Below are 15,829 nucleotides of genomic sequence, written 5' to 3'. Positions count from 1 at the left end.
TTTTTCTTATCTATTGCCTTTCTGATTTAAAAAATGTATTTAACTTAAAAAAATCCACCTTGCCCTCTGTGTAGGCTCTGTCTTTGAGTAAACTTTACACAGAATCTCATATTTTTTGAATGACCTAATAAACCCTCTTTTAGTTTTGTTCTTTTCCTTGTAAATTCATTAAAAGTGAAGTTTACCACTATTTCTTTTGCTATTCTGAGTTGTCAGTTTTTGCTATTCAAATTTCAGTTTGGAGGAAGCACCACACATATTTCTACTTCGTAGCATATTTTTATTATTCCTACTTCATGGAAGCCTTAATAGCATCTTTGCTCGAAGGCTATTTTTCCTGTTAGTGATCAGAAGGATTTATTTTTGTCTTTTTTTGCCCATTTCTAGACAAGTTTTTGTTAGTTTATAGTTCAGGTCATGAGGATTTAGATGTAAATCATAGAATGGTTTGCACAACTCTTAAAATTGTTCTGATAACCTTAGAGTCTCATTTTATCTATGTTCAATTTCTTAATTTATTCAACATAATGTATACATTTTCACCTTTATATCATCTCTAAGGTTTAGTGCATTGTTAGGCACTTGATAGATACAGCATAAATACTTGTCGAATGAATGACTGAATAAGCCAAGGAATCTCCCTGACATTGTTTTTGAGTTGCTTTACAGTCAATACAAAGAATCATGGTATGTGAAACATGACCCCACGAGTTTTATATATATATATATATATATATGTGGGGAGATAAAACCAATGCCTATTTATTGGATAAAACCCACTGGAAAATAGTGTATAGAAGTTATAGTTGTAAGAATTCAGATAAAGGAAGAAGTCAGAAAACTGAGATCCTGAAAGTGGAAATTGAATTAGAAATAGAGTGTTTGAGACTCCCCAGGTAGTTGATAAATTATAGGCTTTCTTCAAATGTTCTTACCCTTTCTCTAGAATGAAAATCTGTATGTGACACCAAATTGCATTTGCTGTGGAGAATATGGATTCCACAAAAGCAAGAATTCTTGTCAATGCTATATGCCCAACTTCTGGAATTGTGTCTGGAATCCTGGGCACTCAAGATATTTTTTGAATTAATGAACAAAAATCATTCAGAGAACCACTCAGGAGATAATTATATGCCTAGAATAACTACTTTTTAAAGAACATGTTGGTTGACTAATGATCATTGTTTCCTTATTGATAGTCATTAGTGGCCATGCTTGGTCCTGCAGGTAACTGGAGTCAGAAGTCACTAATGTGTAGCTACAGAGGAAAAGTCAGGATGCAACATCTCTCCCCATTCCCTCAACATCTCTTCCACCTTCCTGACAGGCTACTTGAAATCCCTCTGTCATAATCATACTTTAAGATTTTCCTTTTTCCCCTAAAGCACTTGTTCGCAGTAAGAAAGCTGTACTGTATAGAATAATAGCCTTCAAAAATGTTCATGTCCTAATTCCTGGATCTGGCAAAAAGTTACAGATATGAATAATTTAAGAATCTTGATTTACTTGGATGATCTGGAACTTCCCAATGTAATTACAAGGGTCCTTATAAAAGGAAGAGTCAGAGAGGAGATACGATGACAAAAGTTGAGGTTGGAGTGATGCACTTTTAAGAGGCAGAAAGTCATGAGCCAAGCAAGGGATGGAGGCATCCTTTAGAAGCTGGAAAAGGCAAGGAAACAGATTCTTTTCTAGAAGCTCCAGGAGGAACACAGCTGTGTTGACACCTTGATTTTAGCTCTGAAAACTCATTTTATTGATTTTAGCTCTGAAAATTCATTTTAGGCTTCTTTACTTTAGAACAGTAAGAATATAACGTACGTGTGTGTGTGTGTGTGTGTATGTGCGTGTGTGTGTGTGGTAAGCCACTAGATTTGTAGCAGCTTGTTACAACAGCAATAGTAAACTAATGTAACACGTATTTACTGTAAAGTACTTTGAACGGGAGTAAAAAGTTCTTGGTCCCAGTATAAATTTTCCCACCAGTTACCTTTGTGAGGCTGAGCAGATTGCTTCCTATATTTCTTTCTTTATGAATTATTTATAAAACATAAATGTTGGACTAAATCAGGAACACTCCATTGAAAAATGAAACTCTAATGATTTATTTCTGGCAGTTGTTCTTCATCCTTAAAGAATCGTAATATTGTCACACCTCCCCATGCTGGGACCTGGCCACAATTCTTTAGTTTATTTGCTGGACTTAATCTCCATTACTCAATCATCATCTTCTTCCAGAGTGCAGATACAGATACTGTCTGGCTCTTTTCACTCAATATTTTATTTCTGTCACTTTCATTCACTCCAAATGTATTTTGATAAAAAAGAGAGACTACCTTTATGTGACATGGTTTTTATCTTATGGTATCCTCTGGGGGTGTATTACCTACGTTAGAGGAGATTATTTGTTTCATCATATTATGTATTTTATATAAAAATTGAGATTAAAAATCATTTATAAAATGAAGTGATTTCTTCTGTTTTGAACCATATTAGAAGCCTTTTATTGACTATTTAAAATGAATAATAAGACCCCATATTTATTTTTATGACATCTTATGTAAATGTTTCTTTGAGTGGTTAAATAAGTACAGGATTGAAATAGGGATACTGTGATAATTCCTGATTGGCATGCTGTTAATATACTATCAATATAAGCCTTACTGAATTATGATGTATTCTCTTGACTCCAGTGTCATTCTTCAGTCCCATTAATTTATGACTTCATTCAACAAGTGTGATACACTTATTATGTGACTGATTGTGTTGGTCACAATTGGTGATTGTGATGATGGTGGGAGCTACCGTTGTGGATCAGTCATGGCCTCTATACCCAGGAGTCTACATTTTAATCAGAGAAATGGACATTTATATAACTGTGAGAAGCAGAGTAAAATAAATGCTAATGGTGTGATGAGAATACAGAATCTTGGGCACATTGGGAAGATTTCACACATAAGCGAGAATTTGGCTGGGATTTTGAGAATTAGATTTTGTGAATTGGAGAATAGAATAAAAGAAATTTTGAAACTTAAAAAAGGAAGGGAAACTTCTAAAGTCTAATCAAGCAATATAAATAATAGAACAGAGACTTTGAAAGCTGTATGCTGTGCATGAGTAATTGTTAGGTGGCTCGTGTGAGTGGCTGAAATAATATTCATTGATAAGAATCACAGTGAAAAGTATTTAAAGATGACCTTATATCTCACCCAAATAGAACAGCCTGGGAAGGATCAAATAGGAAATATTCAGGTAACACAAAGGCAGAGGAGAGATAGGTCTAAGGATGGAATTAATTTAGTAGCAGTAGTTTTGAAAACCACAATGCCAAATAGGAACCAGCTGACCCCTCTAAGTGGAAGTCCAGCATGCCTGTGATGAGGGTTATTTGGCTGTGTGAGATGTTAATATGATACTTATTTTCATGGCTGGAGGCTTGCCTTCTTGAACGGGAATACTTGCCTAGGTAATTCTCGTTTTCTTTCTTCCTTTAGGTAAGTAACATGAAAACTGATCTTGGAGTCTGAGGCAATGAGTGGAATGAATCACTCAGTAGTATCAGAATTTGTATTCATGGGACTGACCGACTCACGGGAGATTCAGCTTCTACTTTTTGTTTTCTCTTTGTTGTTCTACTTTGCAATCATGATGGGAAACCTTGTCATTGTATTCACTGTAACCATGGACGCTCATCTGCACTCCCCCATGTATTTCCTCCTGGCTAACCTCTCAATCATTGATATGGCATTTTGCTCAATTACAGCCCCTAAGATGATTTGTGATATTTTCAAGAAGCACAAGGCCATCTCCTTTTGGGGATGTATTGCTCAGATCTTCTTTAGCCATGCTGTTGGGGGCACTGAGATGGTGCTGCTCACAGCCATGGCCTTTGACAGATACTTGGCCATATGTAAGCCTCTCCACTACCTGACCATCATGAGCCCAAGAATGTGTCTATACTTTTTAGCCACTTCCTCGATCATTGGCCTTATCCACTCATTGGTCCAATTAGTTTTTGTGGTAGATTTACCTTTTTGTGGTCCTAATATCTTTGACAGTTTTTACTGTGACCTCCCTCGGCTCCTCAGACTTGCCTGTACCAACACCCAAGAACTGGAGTTTATGGTCACTGTCAATAGTGGACTCATTTCTGTGGGCTCCTTCGTCTTGCTGGTAATTTCCTACATCTTCATTCTGTTCACTGTTTGGAAACATTCTTCTGGTGGTCTAGCCAAGGCTCTCTCTACCCTGTCAGCTCATGTCACTGTGGTCATCTTGTTCTTTGGGCCACTGATGTTTTTCTACACATGGCCTTCTCCCACATCACACCTGGATAAATATCTTGCTATTTTTGATGCATTTATTACTCCTTTTCTGAATCCAGTTATCTACACATTCAGGAACAAAGACATGAAAGTGGCAATGAGGAGACTGTGCAGTCGTCTTGCGCATTTGACAAAGATTTTGTAAATGAGTTGGCTGTGAAGATGTGTAACTATTGATTATTCCTCATGCTGGTTGCATAAGAGAAACTGCAATTTCAGAGAAATACTGAAGACTCAGGCCATATTACATGCCTGAAAATTTATTAAATTATGGTAACAATTTCACCATTAAATTAGAAGTGGTGTTATCCTTCAGCACAGTGTGCATTAAAGTGCTAAATATTAAATCTTAATGTCTTTTGTAACCTAACACTTTGAAAGACCTTGTTCTAGGTGAGTGCCATGTAACTGAACAAATAACAATACTACGTCTTTTTTTTCTCTATTGGACAGATTATTCTATCGATAGACAAACTACGCATTCAATTAATCTGTTTACTACCTAACTCTCTTCCTTTTATATTTATTTATTTATTTGAGGTGGAGTCTGGCTCTGTCACCCAGGCTAGAGTGCGATGGCATGATTTCAGTTCACTGCAACCTCTGCCTCTCCGGTTCAAGGGTTCAAGCAATTCTCCTGCCTCAGCTCCTGAGGGCTGGGATTGCAGGTGCCCATCACAACCCCTGGCTAATTTTTGTATTTTTAGTAGAGATGGAGTTTCACCATTTTGGCCAGCCTGGTCTTTAACTCCTGACCTCAAGTGATCCACCTGCCTCGGCCTCCCAAAGTGCTGGGATTACAGGCATGAGCCACCGTGCCTGGCCTGTTTAGTATCTAACTCTCTTGATTTTAATTCTTTTTGTTCCTAAACTGTTTGCTTTATATTGCTCCAGTCTCTACATATTTTTGCCTTCTTATCAGGCTTCTTTGTCTGGCCATCTACAAAATTGATAGTCCTATATTTAGAATATTCAAATTTAAAGTTAGAGTGGATTACCAACACCATCTATTCCAATCCCCTCAAATTACACGTACTAAAATCCAAGAATTGAGCAGTGACTAGTTTGCCCAAAGGCACGTAGCTGGAAACCATCAAAGAGAGCCAGGCACAGAAACCATGACTCTGATTGCTAGGTCAGTGCCCTTTCACGTTCAGATCAATTTTGTTTTTGATTTGATGCTCATATTCCACTCTTCCATCTTTATCATTTCTGAATCCTTCCCTACTTCTACCACCACCACATATTGCTTGTTCAAGTCCTACCAAAGCTGAATTTTAAATCATTCCTTTGATTATGAAAAAAATTCTTGAACTTTATTGTTAAACAGTGTTCTTTTGTCTCTGGTAGTATTCACAGAGACCCTTGATTCAATTCTATTTTATAGGTTTGAAGTTCATTCCATTACTTACAGTGGATGATGTTTCTTCTCTTGGGAAACAAAAATATGATTGGTGAATTACATAAGTTACACTAAGATATTTATGCCTCTTTCTCAGAAGGATAAATTTCAAATATTTTAGCAAAAAGTTGAAAGATTTATAAAAGATGTGTGAAAATTCTGTTTCCCAAAATTCTGTGGCTTTTAATCTAACATGGTTACTAAAATATAGAAAGAAAACTATTAATTGAGGTTTCCATCATGAGGTAATGAAGCTCTGATCAACTCTCATCGTTTGTGTCCTAGGGGAGATAATAATTGATGTTACTCATATAGTGCTTCTAATTGTCTAGGTACTGTTCTAGGTGCTTTATTTGAATCTTATGATGCAGATTCATTATCTCACTATCCCCATTTTAGAAAGGGGGTGTCTGAGGCACATAGTTGCTAAATATCCTCAAGGTTATGAAGTAGTAAGTGTGGACTCAAAGTCTGCTAGTTTGAATTCAGAGTTGGTTCTCAAAACCCATGCACTATAATGCATCTCTGGCAATAAAACGTATCAGAATAGCTCCTTTACTTAAAAGCAGTCCCTATTTGTGGACCCTCTACTGGGTGACACCATTACCACCAAACCCAGCATCTATGGGGTCAATTAATTTACAAAAATTTATTGTATATGTATACCCATTCAGCCGTTTTGTTGTAGGCTGTCACTACAATCAGGGAAGTTGAAATGCCAGAATTTCTCTGATATAGAGGAAAATGTCTAAAGTCTCCAGAAGATATTAAGTAATTCCTAACTCTACCTTTCTGGGAGGGGGTGGGAGGACATAGCAGCACCATGGCTGATTTAATAAATGGTAGAAGGGAGGACTGTGCAACAACTCTAAGTACACACACACACAGTAATGATCTACCAGTACTTTGCTCAAACTTACCTATATCCATTTATTTGTACAATTAAACACCAGAAAAAAAGGAATATCACAATATTTAAAGGACTGTTGGGGACAGAGTTGACATTTACTCCCAGATTCCTGAAGGGCCATCACTGCTGTTTTGAGTGGAGGCATTTGGTAGTATGTAGAGTCCTAGTTCAGATCGGGTGCATGTGGGGTTCACCAAATGACAACCTCCCAGTGATCATTACATCATTTCCTGAATGTATAATTGGAAAAGATATATTTGGTAGTTTGTAAAACTCCACACTTGTTCCTTGTCCTGTGGGTTACAGCTATTATAGTAGGGAAGTCACCAAAACTGTCCTATCCCCCAGTCTAAAATAGCATTTTTCTTTTTTTTCTTTTTTTGAGACAGGGTCTCACTCTGTTGCCTAGGCTGGAGTGCAGGGGCATGACCTGCAGCCTCCACCTTCTGGGTTCAAGCAATTCTCCTGGCTCAGTCTCCTGAGTAACTGGAATTACAGGTGCATGCTACCACACCCAACTAATTTTTGTATTCTTATTAGAGACAGATTTTCACCATGGTGACGAGGCTGGTCTTGAACCCCTGGCCTCAAGTGATCCACATGCCTTGGCCTCCCAAAGTGCTGGGATTACAGGTGTGAGCTACCATGCCCAGCCTAAAATAGTATTTCAAAAATTGTACTTCATTATAAAGGTGTAAAAATGTCCCAAAGATATAGAAATAGTTCCCATTCTATCTCCATTTAATTCACCAGTGTGTCACCTATGAAAGCTAGTCACTTCCTGGAGAATGCCAATGGACTATTGTAAACTTATCCCAGCAGTAGTTTAAATTGCAGCTGCTGTGCCAAAGGTATCTTTGCTAGAGCAGATTAACATAGACCTGGGTATATAATATGTGATCATTGATCTGGTAAATTTTCTTTTCCATCTCTTTCACAAAGGAGAATTAGAAACAGCATTCACTTGGAATGGACAACACATATATTTGCTGTCTTACTCTGTTGTAAAATAGCCTGAAGAGACTTGAACCATTTGGATATTTTATAGATTGTCTTAATGGTCGATTATATTAATAACACTATGCTGTCAAACCAGATGAAGAAGTGGCAAGTATTAGATACTTTAGTAGTACACACATGCTCGCAAGAGAAGGAATAAACTCTACAGAGAACTGTGAAATTGTCACATCATTAAAATTTTGAGTTTGATGGCCCAGTCCATGCTAGGAGGTCCTTTTCAAAGCAAAGGAAAACGTTTTTTCCTTCTTTAAAATTTTTTTTTATTTCAAGTAAGTTTTGTGGTACAAGTGGGGATTTTTTTGTTACATGGATGAATTATATAGTGGTGAATTCTGACATCTTTGTGCACCCATCACCTGAGTAGTGTGCATTGTACCTAATGTGTAGTTTTTTACCCCTAGCCTCCCTCCCACACTCCCACTTCTGATTTTCTAGTCTATTATATCACCCTGTCTGACTTTGTTTACTCATAGCTTAGCTACCACTTATAAGTGAGAACATAAAGATTTGATTTTCCACTCCTGTGTTACTTCGCTTAGAATAATAGCCTCTAGCTTCATCCAAGTTGCTGCAAAAGATGTTACTTCATTTCTTTTAATGGCGGAGTAGTATTCCATGGTATATATATTTTTTATCCACTCATGAGTCGATGGGGGCTTAGGTTGGTTTTCCACATCTTTGCAATTACGAATTGTGCTGCTATCAATATACATGTGCAAGTATCTTTTTCCTGTAATGACTTATTTTCCTTTGGGTAGATACCCAGTAATGGGATTGCTGGATCAAATGTTAGATCTACTTTTAGCATTTTAAGGAATTTCCTTACTGTTTTCCATAGAGGTTGTACTGATTTACATTCTCACCAGCAGTGTATAAGTCTTCCCTTTCCCCCACAACCATGCCAACGTCTATTGTTTATTTGACTTTTTAATAATGTCCATTCTTGTAAGAGTAAGGTGGTGTCTCGTGGTTTTGATTTTCATTTCCCTGATGATTAGTAATGCTGAGCATTTTTCATGTATTTGTTGGCCATTTGTATATCTTTTTTTGAGAAATATCTATTCGTGTGCTTTGCCCACTTTTTGATGGGATTATTGTAGTTTCTGCTGATTTGAGTTTCTTGTAGATTGTGGATACTAGTCCTTTGTTGGATGCATAGATTGCAGATATTTTCTCCCATTCTGTAGGTTGTCTGTTTACTCTGATTATTATTTCTTTTGCTGTGTAGAAGCTTTTTAGTTTAATTAGGTCCTATTTACTTTTGTTCTTGTCACATTAGATTTTGAAGTCTGAGTCATGAATTCTTTGTCTAGGCTGATGTCTAGAAAAGTTTTTCTGATGTCATCTTCTAGAATTTTTATAGTTTCAGGTCTTACATTTTAGTCCTTGATTCACCTTCAGTTGATTTTTTATAAGGTGAGAGACACAGATCCAGTTTCATTCATCTACATGTGGCTTGCCAGTTTTCTCAGAACCATTTATTGAATAGGGTGTCCATTCCCTAATTTATGTTTTTGTATGCTTTGTCAAAGATCAGTTGGCTGTACATATTTGACTTTATTTCTGGGTTCTTTATTCAGTTCCATTGGTTGACATGCCTACTTGTATACAAGCACCATACTGTTTTGGTAACTATCGCCTTGTATTATAATTTGAAGTCCAGTAATGTGATGCCTCCAGGTTTGCTCTTTTAATCAAAGGAAAATTATTGCATCTTGCACCTTCTGTCACTAATAAGAAAGAACTATACCTGGTAGATTTCTTCCATTTCTGGAGGAAGCATAGGCTATAACCAGGAATACTACCACAACCCATATGCTGAAAGCCATGAAAGTCTGTCAGCTTTGAATAGGGTGCAAATCTGAAAAAGATTTTGCTGCAAAAGATCTAGACTTTGCGCAGATAGCCTTACTTCTTTGGCCATACTACCCGCAATACCCAGGTATTAGAAAAATTGGTGGTGAAAAGAGAAAAAATGAATTTCATAGCAAGCACCAGTTGGATAATTACAACACAAAGCTTTAGGGGCTTAAGCAATCATTTTTCTAAAGATTACAGAGTAATTAACACATAGACATGTAATTCCACAAGATGTCATATTATACCACATTAAAGATACAGAGGTATGAGAGTTAGCACATGACCATTAGATCTACTGGCCTCTTCACATACTGCACCACCCAGAATCTGCTCATCTAATGAAGCATTGAAATGGCTGTTATCAAAATAGTCCTCATGGTGAGCTACAGGAAAGAGGATTTCAACAGCTATGTTTTATATTAATCACCTTTTTCTTCCCCTCCATTCCCACTAACTAATTCATATGGGATACACTGGCGGAGGCTACCATTTTGGGTTTAGATTACTCTGCAAAGATATAACAACTTATTTCTTCTATTTTGCCAACTTTCTTCTGTCCTGATGTTATTTGTCTTGCCCTGTTTGTCCCCTGGATAAAAAGTCAGTGGACTCAGAAAACAATAGCCCAGCTTCCATTTATCTCTCCAGTGTCACTCTTGATCCTTCTCCACTCAGTTTTATGCCTTCATTAAGCTATTCTTCAGTTCCCTAATTTGAGTGTGGCATCTCTTGTCCTGGCAGAATCCTGACTGACACAAGTGTACAAAATTGAAAGTAAAAATACCTTGTTTTCTTGCACAACAATCTCACTGTGAAAACTACTTATTGCAAAAAGTTTATTGTCTACTTGTTCAGATTTATATGCACAGCAGCTTAGTGTGTGCTGTATTGGTATCCCCTGTTTCACTCAATGGTGTGTTGTGGTTGTCTTTAACTATATAGATATCAAACTTGCTTTACAGTGGCTTCAGAGAATTTGATTGTATGGATGTAGCATACTTTTTTAAATCTATCATCAACCACTGGATGTTTTAGTTGTTTCATTTACTATTAAGCTCTAAACACCGGAATGAATTTCTGTACAGCTAAATCTTGGTACATATCCATAACTACACAGTATGTGATTATGTAAAAATGAAGTGTTGTATACATTCTTCTACCATTTAAACTGTAATAAAAATTTGGCACAGTGGCTTTTCTGGAGATGATAAAATGATTAGAGTTAATTTTTTGAGTTAACATTTACTTATTTTCAGGGATTAATTATAATGAGTAGTTATCACTATTGCCAACAAAACAGCACAAATATATTCAACAAAAATATTCCACTTTTGTTTCCCTCTTTTTCTCTAGTGTCTTATTATGAACTTTTGTGTCTTTTGGTTGCACTGGTCAAAGCAAATAGTTCCCATAAGCTCCTTTAAACTATCATGTTTTTGCAGTATCGCTTGGTCACTGTCCTCTTGAGGTATACATAATTAGCCTTATATTTCCTATGGCAGGATATTATATGGCACTTCATGTCAGAGAACATAGGAAACTCCCAGAGTGCCTGAACATGTTGTTCTCTCTATACAGGTAAAGTGGAAGGATGCAAGTAAATTTAACAACCGAATATTGGCTTTAGTTTTGGTTAAGGTTCTGTTGCGGGAATTGCTGTGCACATGAGTCATATTCTAAAGCAAAGTAGACAGGGTCCAGGATAAGGAATCAAATAAAATGAGAGAATAATTGTGAAAAAGTTTATTGACATTTTTGAAGAAGTTAATTGGCATTGGCTTTTGAGCTAGGATTACATTGTGCCTATGGAAAGGTGAAAGACATTAGAAAAAGTCTGATTTTGCAATATTTTAAATTCAGCATAGGTTGCAATTAATCACTCTCTGTGATTATATGAATGATTCTCATCATTTGCCATGTGATAAATAGGCAAGAAAAATTGACACATGAAGATAGAAAAACATAGGTTATTATATTTTTCTCTCAATTTTCTTTTCAAAAGAGATGGGTATAAACTGATCCTCTTCCATAACAAGGGAAGCAAATTTCTTAAGAATTTGTCAAGTTTGCAAGATGGAAGAGTCTCATAGACACTTTATTAGAAATGAAAGACATGGAGACCAAAAGACCCAAAGCTTAGTAAATAATTTCCAATGTAATGTCATTTAAAAATGTGATGTGAAAAGTTTAAAAATAAAATAATACATAAACCACCAGGAGCTTGATTTAGTTTTACTGGTCTCTTATATGATTTAGAATTACAGTGTTTGTATTAATTATATCTTTGAACTGTAGGTAGAATGAAGAAGGATTTAGAGAATGCTTATAAATAAAATTTTTTTTAGGAATCACTGAGAAAACATTCTAAGGTAAATATAAAAGGTATTGAGTTTGTTGAATCTTGGAAACAGAAAGATAGGGGCTAACTTTGTTGCATTTATGTATATAAAAGTTAATTTGACTGGACACATGGTTATAAAACTTTATTTGATCCTCACAATTTACCTTGTAAAGCTAGTATCATTAATTGCAATTTGGTAGACCAACTGAGACTCAGAAATTTAAATAACTTGCCCAATACCAACTTGTAAGTAGCTGAAAAATTATATAAATCTTTGTTTCTGAAGCCCATATTCTTTCCGACATGCTATGCTGCTTCTCTAAATAAAGTTGAAATTACAATAAAATGTGATAAATCTTTGTATAGAGGTTTGAACAAAATGCTTCCCACTGTACCAAAATGCTCTTTGTAGTTTAAGCTTTTTAGATCATGTGCTAAATAGTCTAGGGTAGTGATTCTGAAATTATCTTCTCAAATTATTTTAGTTACATATTTTTTCCCTCAGTGCTTCTTGGACTTCTACTTTAGTAGAATACAAAATCAAACACTTGGATTTTGCTGTAATGTTAAATTATTAGAGACGTTTCTAAACACTCTCAACTTCAGTATCTAACATAATACAAACCAGTAACAGTTTGTGGACCTGCTCTTCTCTGTAGACCACTTTTTTGTTGCTTCAGAGAATCCAAATGTGAATAAGTACTAATCCCTGCCTTTAAGACAAGTCAACGTGGTGAGTTAGACTTGTACCCAGTTTACTACAACATAAGGGATAGTAAAATGAGTACTCGTAATATAAAGCAAGACCTCACAGCTATGGTAAACATTTCTTACACCTTGAAATACTTTCCAGATGTGGGGAGTGAGGAAGAACATTTTTGCCAGAATATGGCTGTGGTCTTGGAAATGGATGTAATAGCTGAGAAAATGTAAATAGTTTTGTGTGATTAGAGCCAGGCTATATATTAGTCTTGAAGCAAAAATTAAAAGAATTTGGAGTCAAATTCCTGTTACCCATGTTGACCAGTCTTGTATTTCACGAGAAATATCACAGCCACTACTCTGGGAGAAGCAGAGGGATATTAAAGCAGAGAAGGTTTTCTCTTTCACACTTGGTTGTCACACCGTGTTAACACAATTTCAGAACCTATCGGGATATTAGATTCTTCTCTCAACTCTCTGCAAGTTTTATTAAAGTGTAGTTAACAAATAAAAATTATATATATGGTGAACAATGTGATACTTTGATACATGTATATGTATGAAATAAATCAAGCTAATTAACATATTCATCTCCTACACTTATTTCTTTGTGGTAAAAACATTGAGGATCTATTCTCCAAGAAATTTTAAGTATGAAGCACATTATTATCAACTATAGTTACCATGCTTCACAAGAAGCCTCCAGAATTTGTCTTGTTTAACTGAAACACGGTACTGGTGCAAAACATCTCATTCTCTACCTGCTTCATCAACCCTTGTCAGCTGTTAATTCTAATCTCTAGTTCTATGAGTTTGACTTATGTAGATTCCACATAGGAGTGAGATTTTACAGCATTTGTAATTCTGTGTCTGTCTTATTTCAATTAGCATAATGTCCTCCAGGTTCATCCATGTTGTTGCAAATGACAGAATTCCCCCTTTTTTTTTTGGTAAGGCTGAAGAGTATTCGATTGTAGAGGTACACACAGACACAAACACACAATTTCTCCATCCACCTATGTGTCAATGAACACTGCATCTTAGCTATTGTGAATAATGCTGTGATGAACATAGGTATACAGATATTTCCTTGAGGTATGTATTTCAATTCCTTTGAATATATACCTAGAATAAGATTTCTAGATTATATGGTAGTTTTTTTTTTTTTGGAAACTCCATAGTGTGTTTCATAATGGCTAAACAAATTACATTCCCAAAAACAGTGTACAAGGGTTCCTTCACTTCACAGCCTTGTCAAGATTTGTTACCTGTTGTCTTTTTGGTAATAGCTATTCTGACAGGTCTGAGGTAAGGTCTCATTGTCATTTTAATCTAGATCCTTAATGATTAGTGATAAGATTTTTATATACCTGTTGGTCGTTAGGTTGGTTTTAATGCTAAAGTGGAAATAGACTTTCATAACTTTGACTTCTTTCCTTCTCGTTCATTAATATGATTATAATTTACATTTTTGGTTGTTGTTCTCTAGCTATCACTGCTAACAAAACCAATGGTTGGGGCAAATCACTCCGTGGTGTCAGAGTTTGTGTTCCTGGGACTCACCAATTCCTGGGAGATCCGACTTCTCCTCCTTGTGTTCTCCTCCATGTTTTACATGGCCAGCATGATGGGAAACTCTCTCATTTTGCTCACTGTGACTGCTGACCCTCACTTGCACTCCCCCATGTATTTTCTGTTAGCCAACCTCTTCTTCATTGACCTGGGTGTTTCCTCTGTCACTTCTCCCAAGATGATTTATGACCTGCTCAGAAAGCACAAAGTCATCTCCTTTGGAGGCTGCATCACTCAAATCTTCTTTATCCACGTCATTGGTAGTGTGGAGATGGTGCTGCTCACAGCCATGGCCTTTGACAGGTATGTGGCCATATGTAAGCCTCTCCACTATCTGACCATCATGAGCCCAAGAATGTGCCTGTTCTTCTTAGTGGCTGCCTGGATGACCGGCCTTATCCACTCTGTAGTTCAATCGGTTTTTTTAGTAAATTTGCCCTTCTGTGGTCCTAATGTATTGGACAGCTTTTACTGTGACCTTCCTCGGTTCATCAAACTTACCTGCACAGACACCTACCGACTGGAGTTCATGGTTACAGCCAACAGTGGATTCATCTCTTTGGGCTCCTTCTTCGTATTGATCGTTTCCTATGTTGTCATCATTCTCACTGTGCTGAAACAGTCTTCAGCTCGTTTATCCAAGGCTCTGTCCACACTTTCAGCTCACATCAGTGTGGTAGTTTTGTTCTTTGGTCCTTTGATTTTCATCTATATGTGGCCCTATCCCTCTATACACCTGGATAAGTTTCTGGCCATCTTTGATGCAGTTCTCACTCCTGTTTTAAATCCTATCATCTACACATTCAGGAATCGAGAAATGAAGGTGGCAATGAGGAAAGTATGCAGACAACTAGTAAATTACAGGAAGATCTCCTAAGTTGTCCTACCTTAATTTGATCATCCCCAGGATATTTGGTCTATTTTGTTTTTCATTTAGGAGGGAGGGAAATTTGCTTCTGAAAAGAGAAAAAAGTTACATATAAATTATTTAGAAACCAAATATTATACTTTTAAGCTTAATTCCTAAGAGTAATTATTGGAAATATGTAAGATGGAAGGCTATTTGAAGGCCTTCTGAAGAGGGAGAAATATCTCCTTCATCCAGTGTAGTTCAGTGTGACCTCAAATTGACTATATCTGCAAAGACAAACATTTGCAAAGACAAACATTTGCAAAGAAGGGCACATTCGCAGTCCTAAGTGTTAGAACTTTAACATGTGTATTTGGTGAACACAAATCAAACCACAACAGTAGTATACGTAGTACAGATATATGAGAATAGAAATGATTGTAGTATAGTTACCTATTTATCAGAGTAAAGCTATTTTTAAAACAAAGTTAGTAGAAGTAACTTTTGCTCTTTCATAGGACATTAACTATGTTTTTTAAAATAATGGAGCATATAAAGTCAGCATAAAGCACAAAAAATGATTCCTATGAACTACAGAATTTTTGTCTACTGGCAAGGACATTTACAAAGAAGACAAGGAATAACATTTACTGTTTTTTTAAAAAAGAAGAAAGAATAAATTTGTTATGTCATTCAGAGAGAAAGCCAAATTCTAGTCTTGCTTTAGTGTAATATTTGGCAATAAAGCTTCCCTGAGATTAAAAAAATAGATCCATGAAAGCTGAGCTGTGAAAAACTTCGCCAAAATTTTAACATATATCATTGCTTCTATTCAGAAGCATTATTT

General features: G+C 36.2%; 2 protein-coding genes across 2 annotated transcripts; both read left to right on the top strand.

Moving 5' to 3' along the window:
• The first annotated feature begins 3,531 nt into the window (after nt 1-3,531).
• On the top strand, nt 3,532-4,470 carry LOC129481974 (olfactory receptor 4F15). Its single transcript, XM_055277027.2, has one exon. The coding sequence runs from the start codon at nt 3,532-3,534 to the stop codon at nt 4,468-4,470; it is 939 nt and encodes a 312-aa protein (XP_055133002.2).
• A 9,600-nt stretch (nt 4,471-14,070) lies between these two features.
• LOC129481973 (olfactory receptor 4F3/4F16/4F29-like) lies at nt 14,071-15,029 on the top strand. Its single transcript, XM_055277026.1, has one exon. The coding sequence runs from the start codon at nt 14,071-14,073 to the stop codon at nt 15,007-15,009; it is 939 nt and encodes a 312-aa protein (XP_055133001.1). The 3' UTR covers nt 15,010-15,029.
• The last annotated feature ends 800 nt before the right edge of the window (nt 15,030-15,829 follow it).

The sequence above is a fragment of the Symphalangus syndactylus genome, chromosome 5, assembly GCF_028878055.3.
Source record: "Symphalangus syndactylus isolate Jambi chromosome 5, NHGRI_mSymSyn1-v2.1_pri, whole genome shotgun sequence".
Lineage (NCBI taxonomy): Eukaryota > Metazoa > Chordata > Mammalia > Primates > Hylobatidae > Symphalangus > Symphalangus syndactylus.
This window is presented reverse-complemented; position numbering and strand designations above follow the sequence as displayed.

What these genes read in the sequence shown, in the direction of transcription:
- LOC129481974 (XM_055277027.2), top strand. Translation starts at nt 3,532, where the DNA reads ATGAGTGGAATGAATCACTCAGTAGTATCAGAATTTGTATTCATGGGA.
- LOC129481973 (XM_055277026.1), top strand. Translation starts at nt 14,071, where the DNA reads ATGGTTGGGGCAAATCACTCCGTGGTGTCAGAGTTTGTGTTCCTGGGA.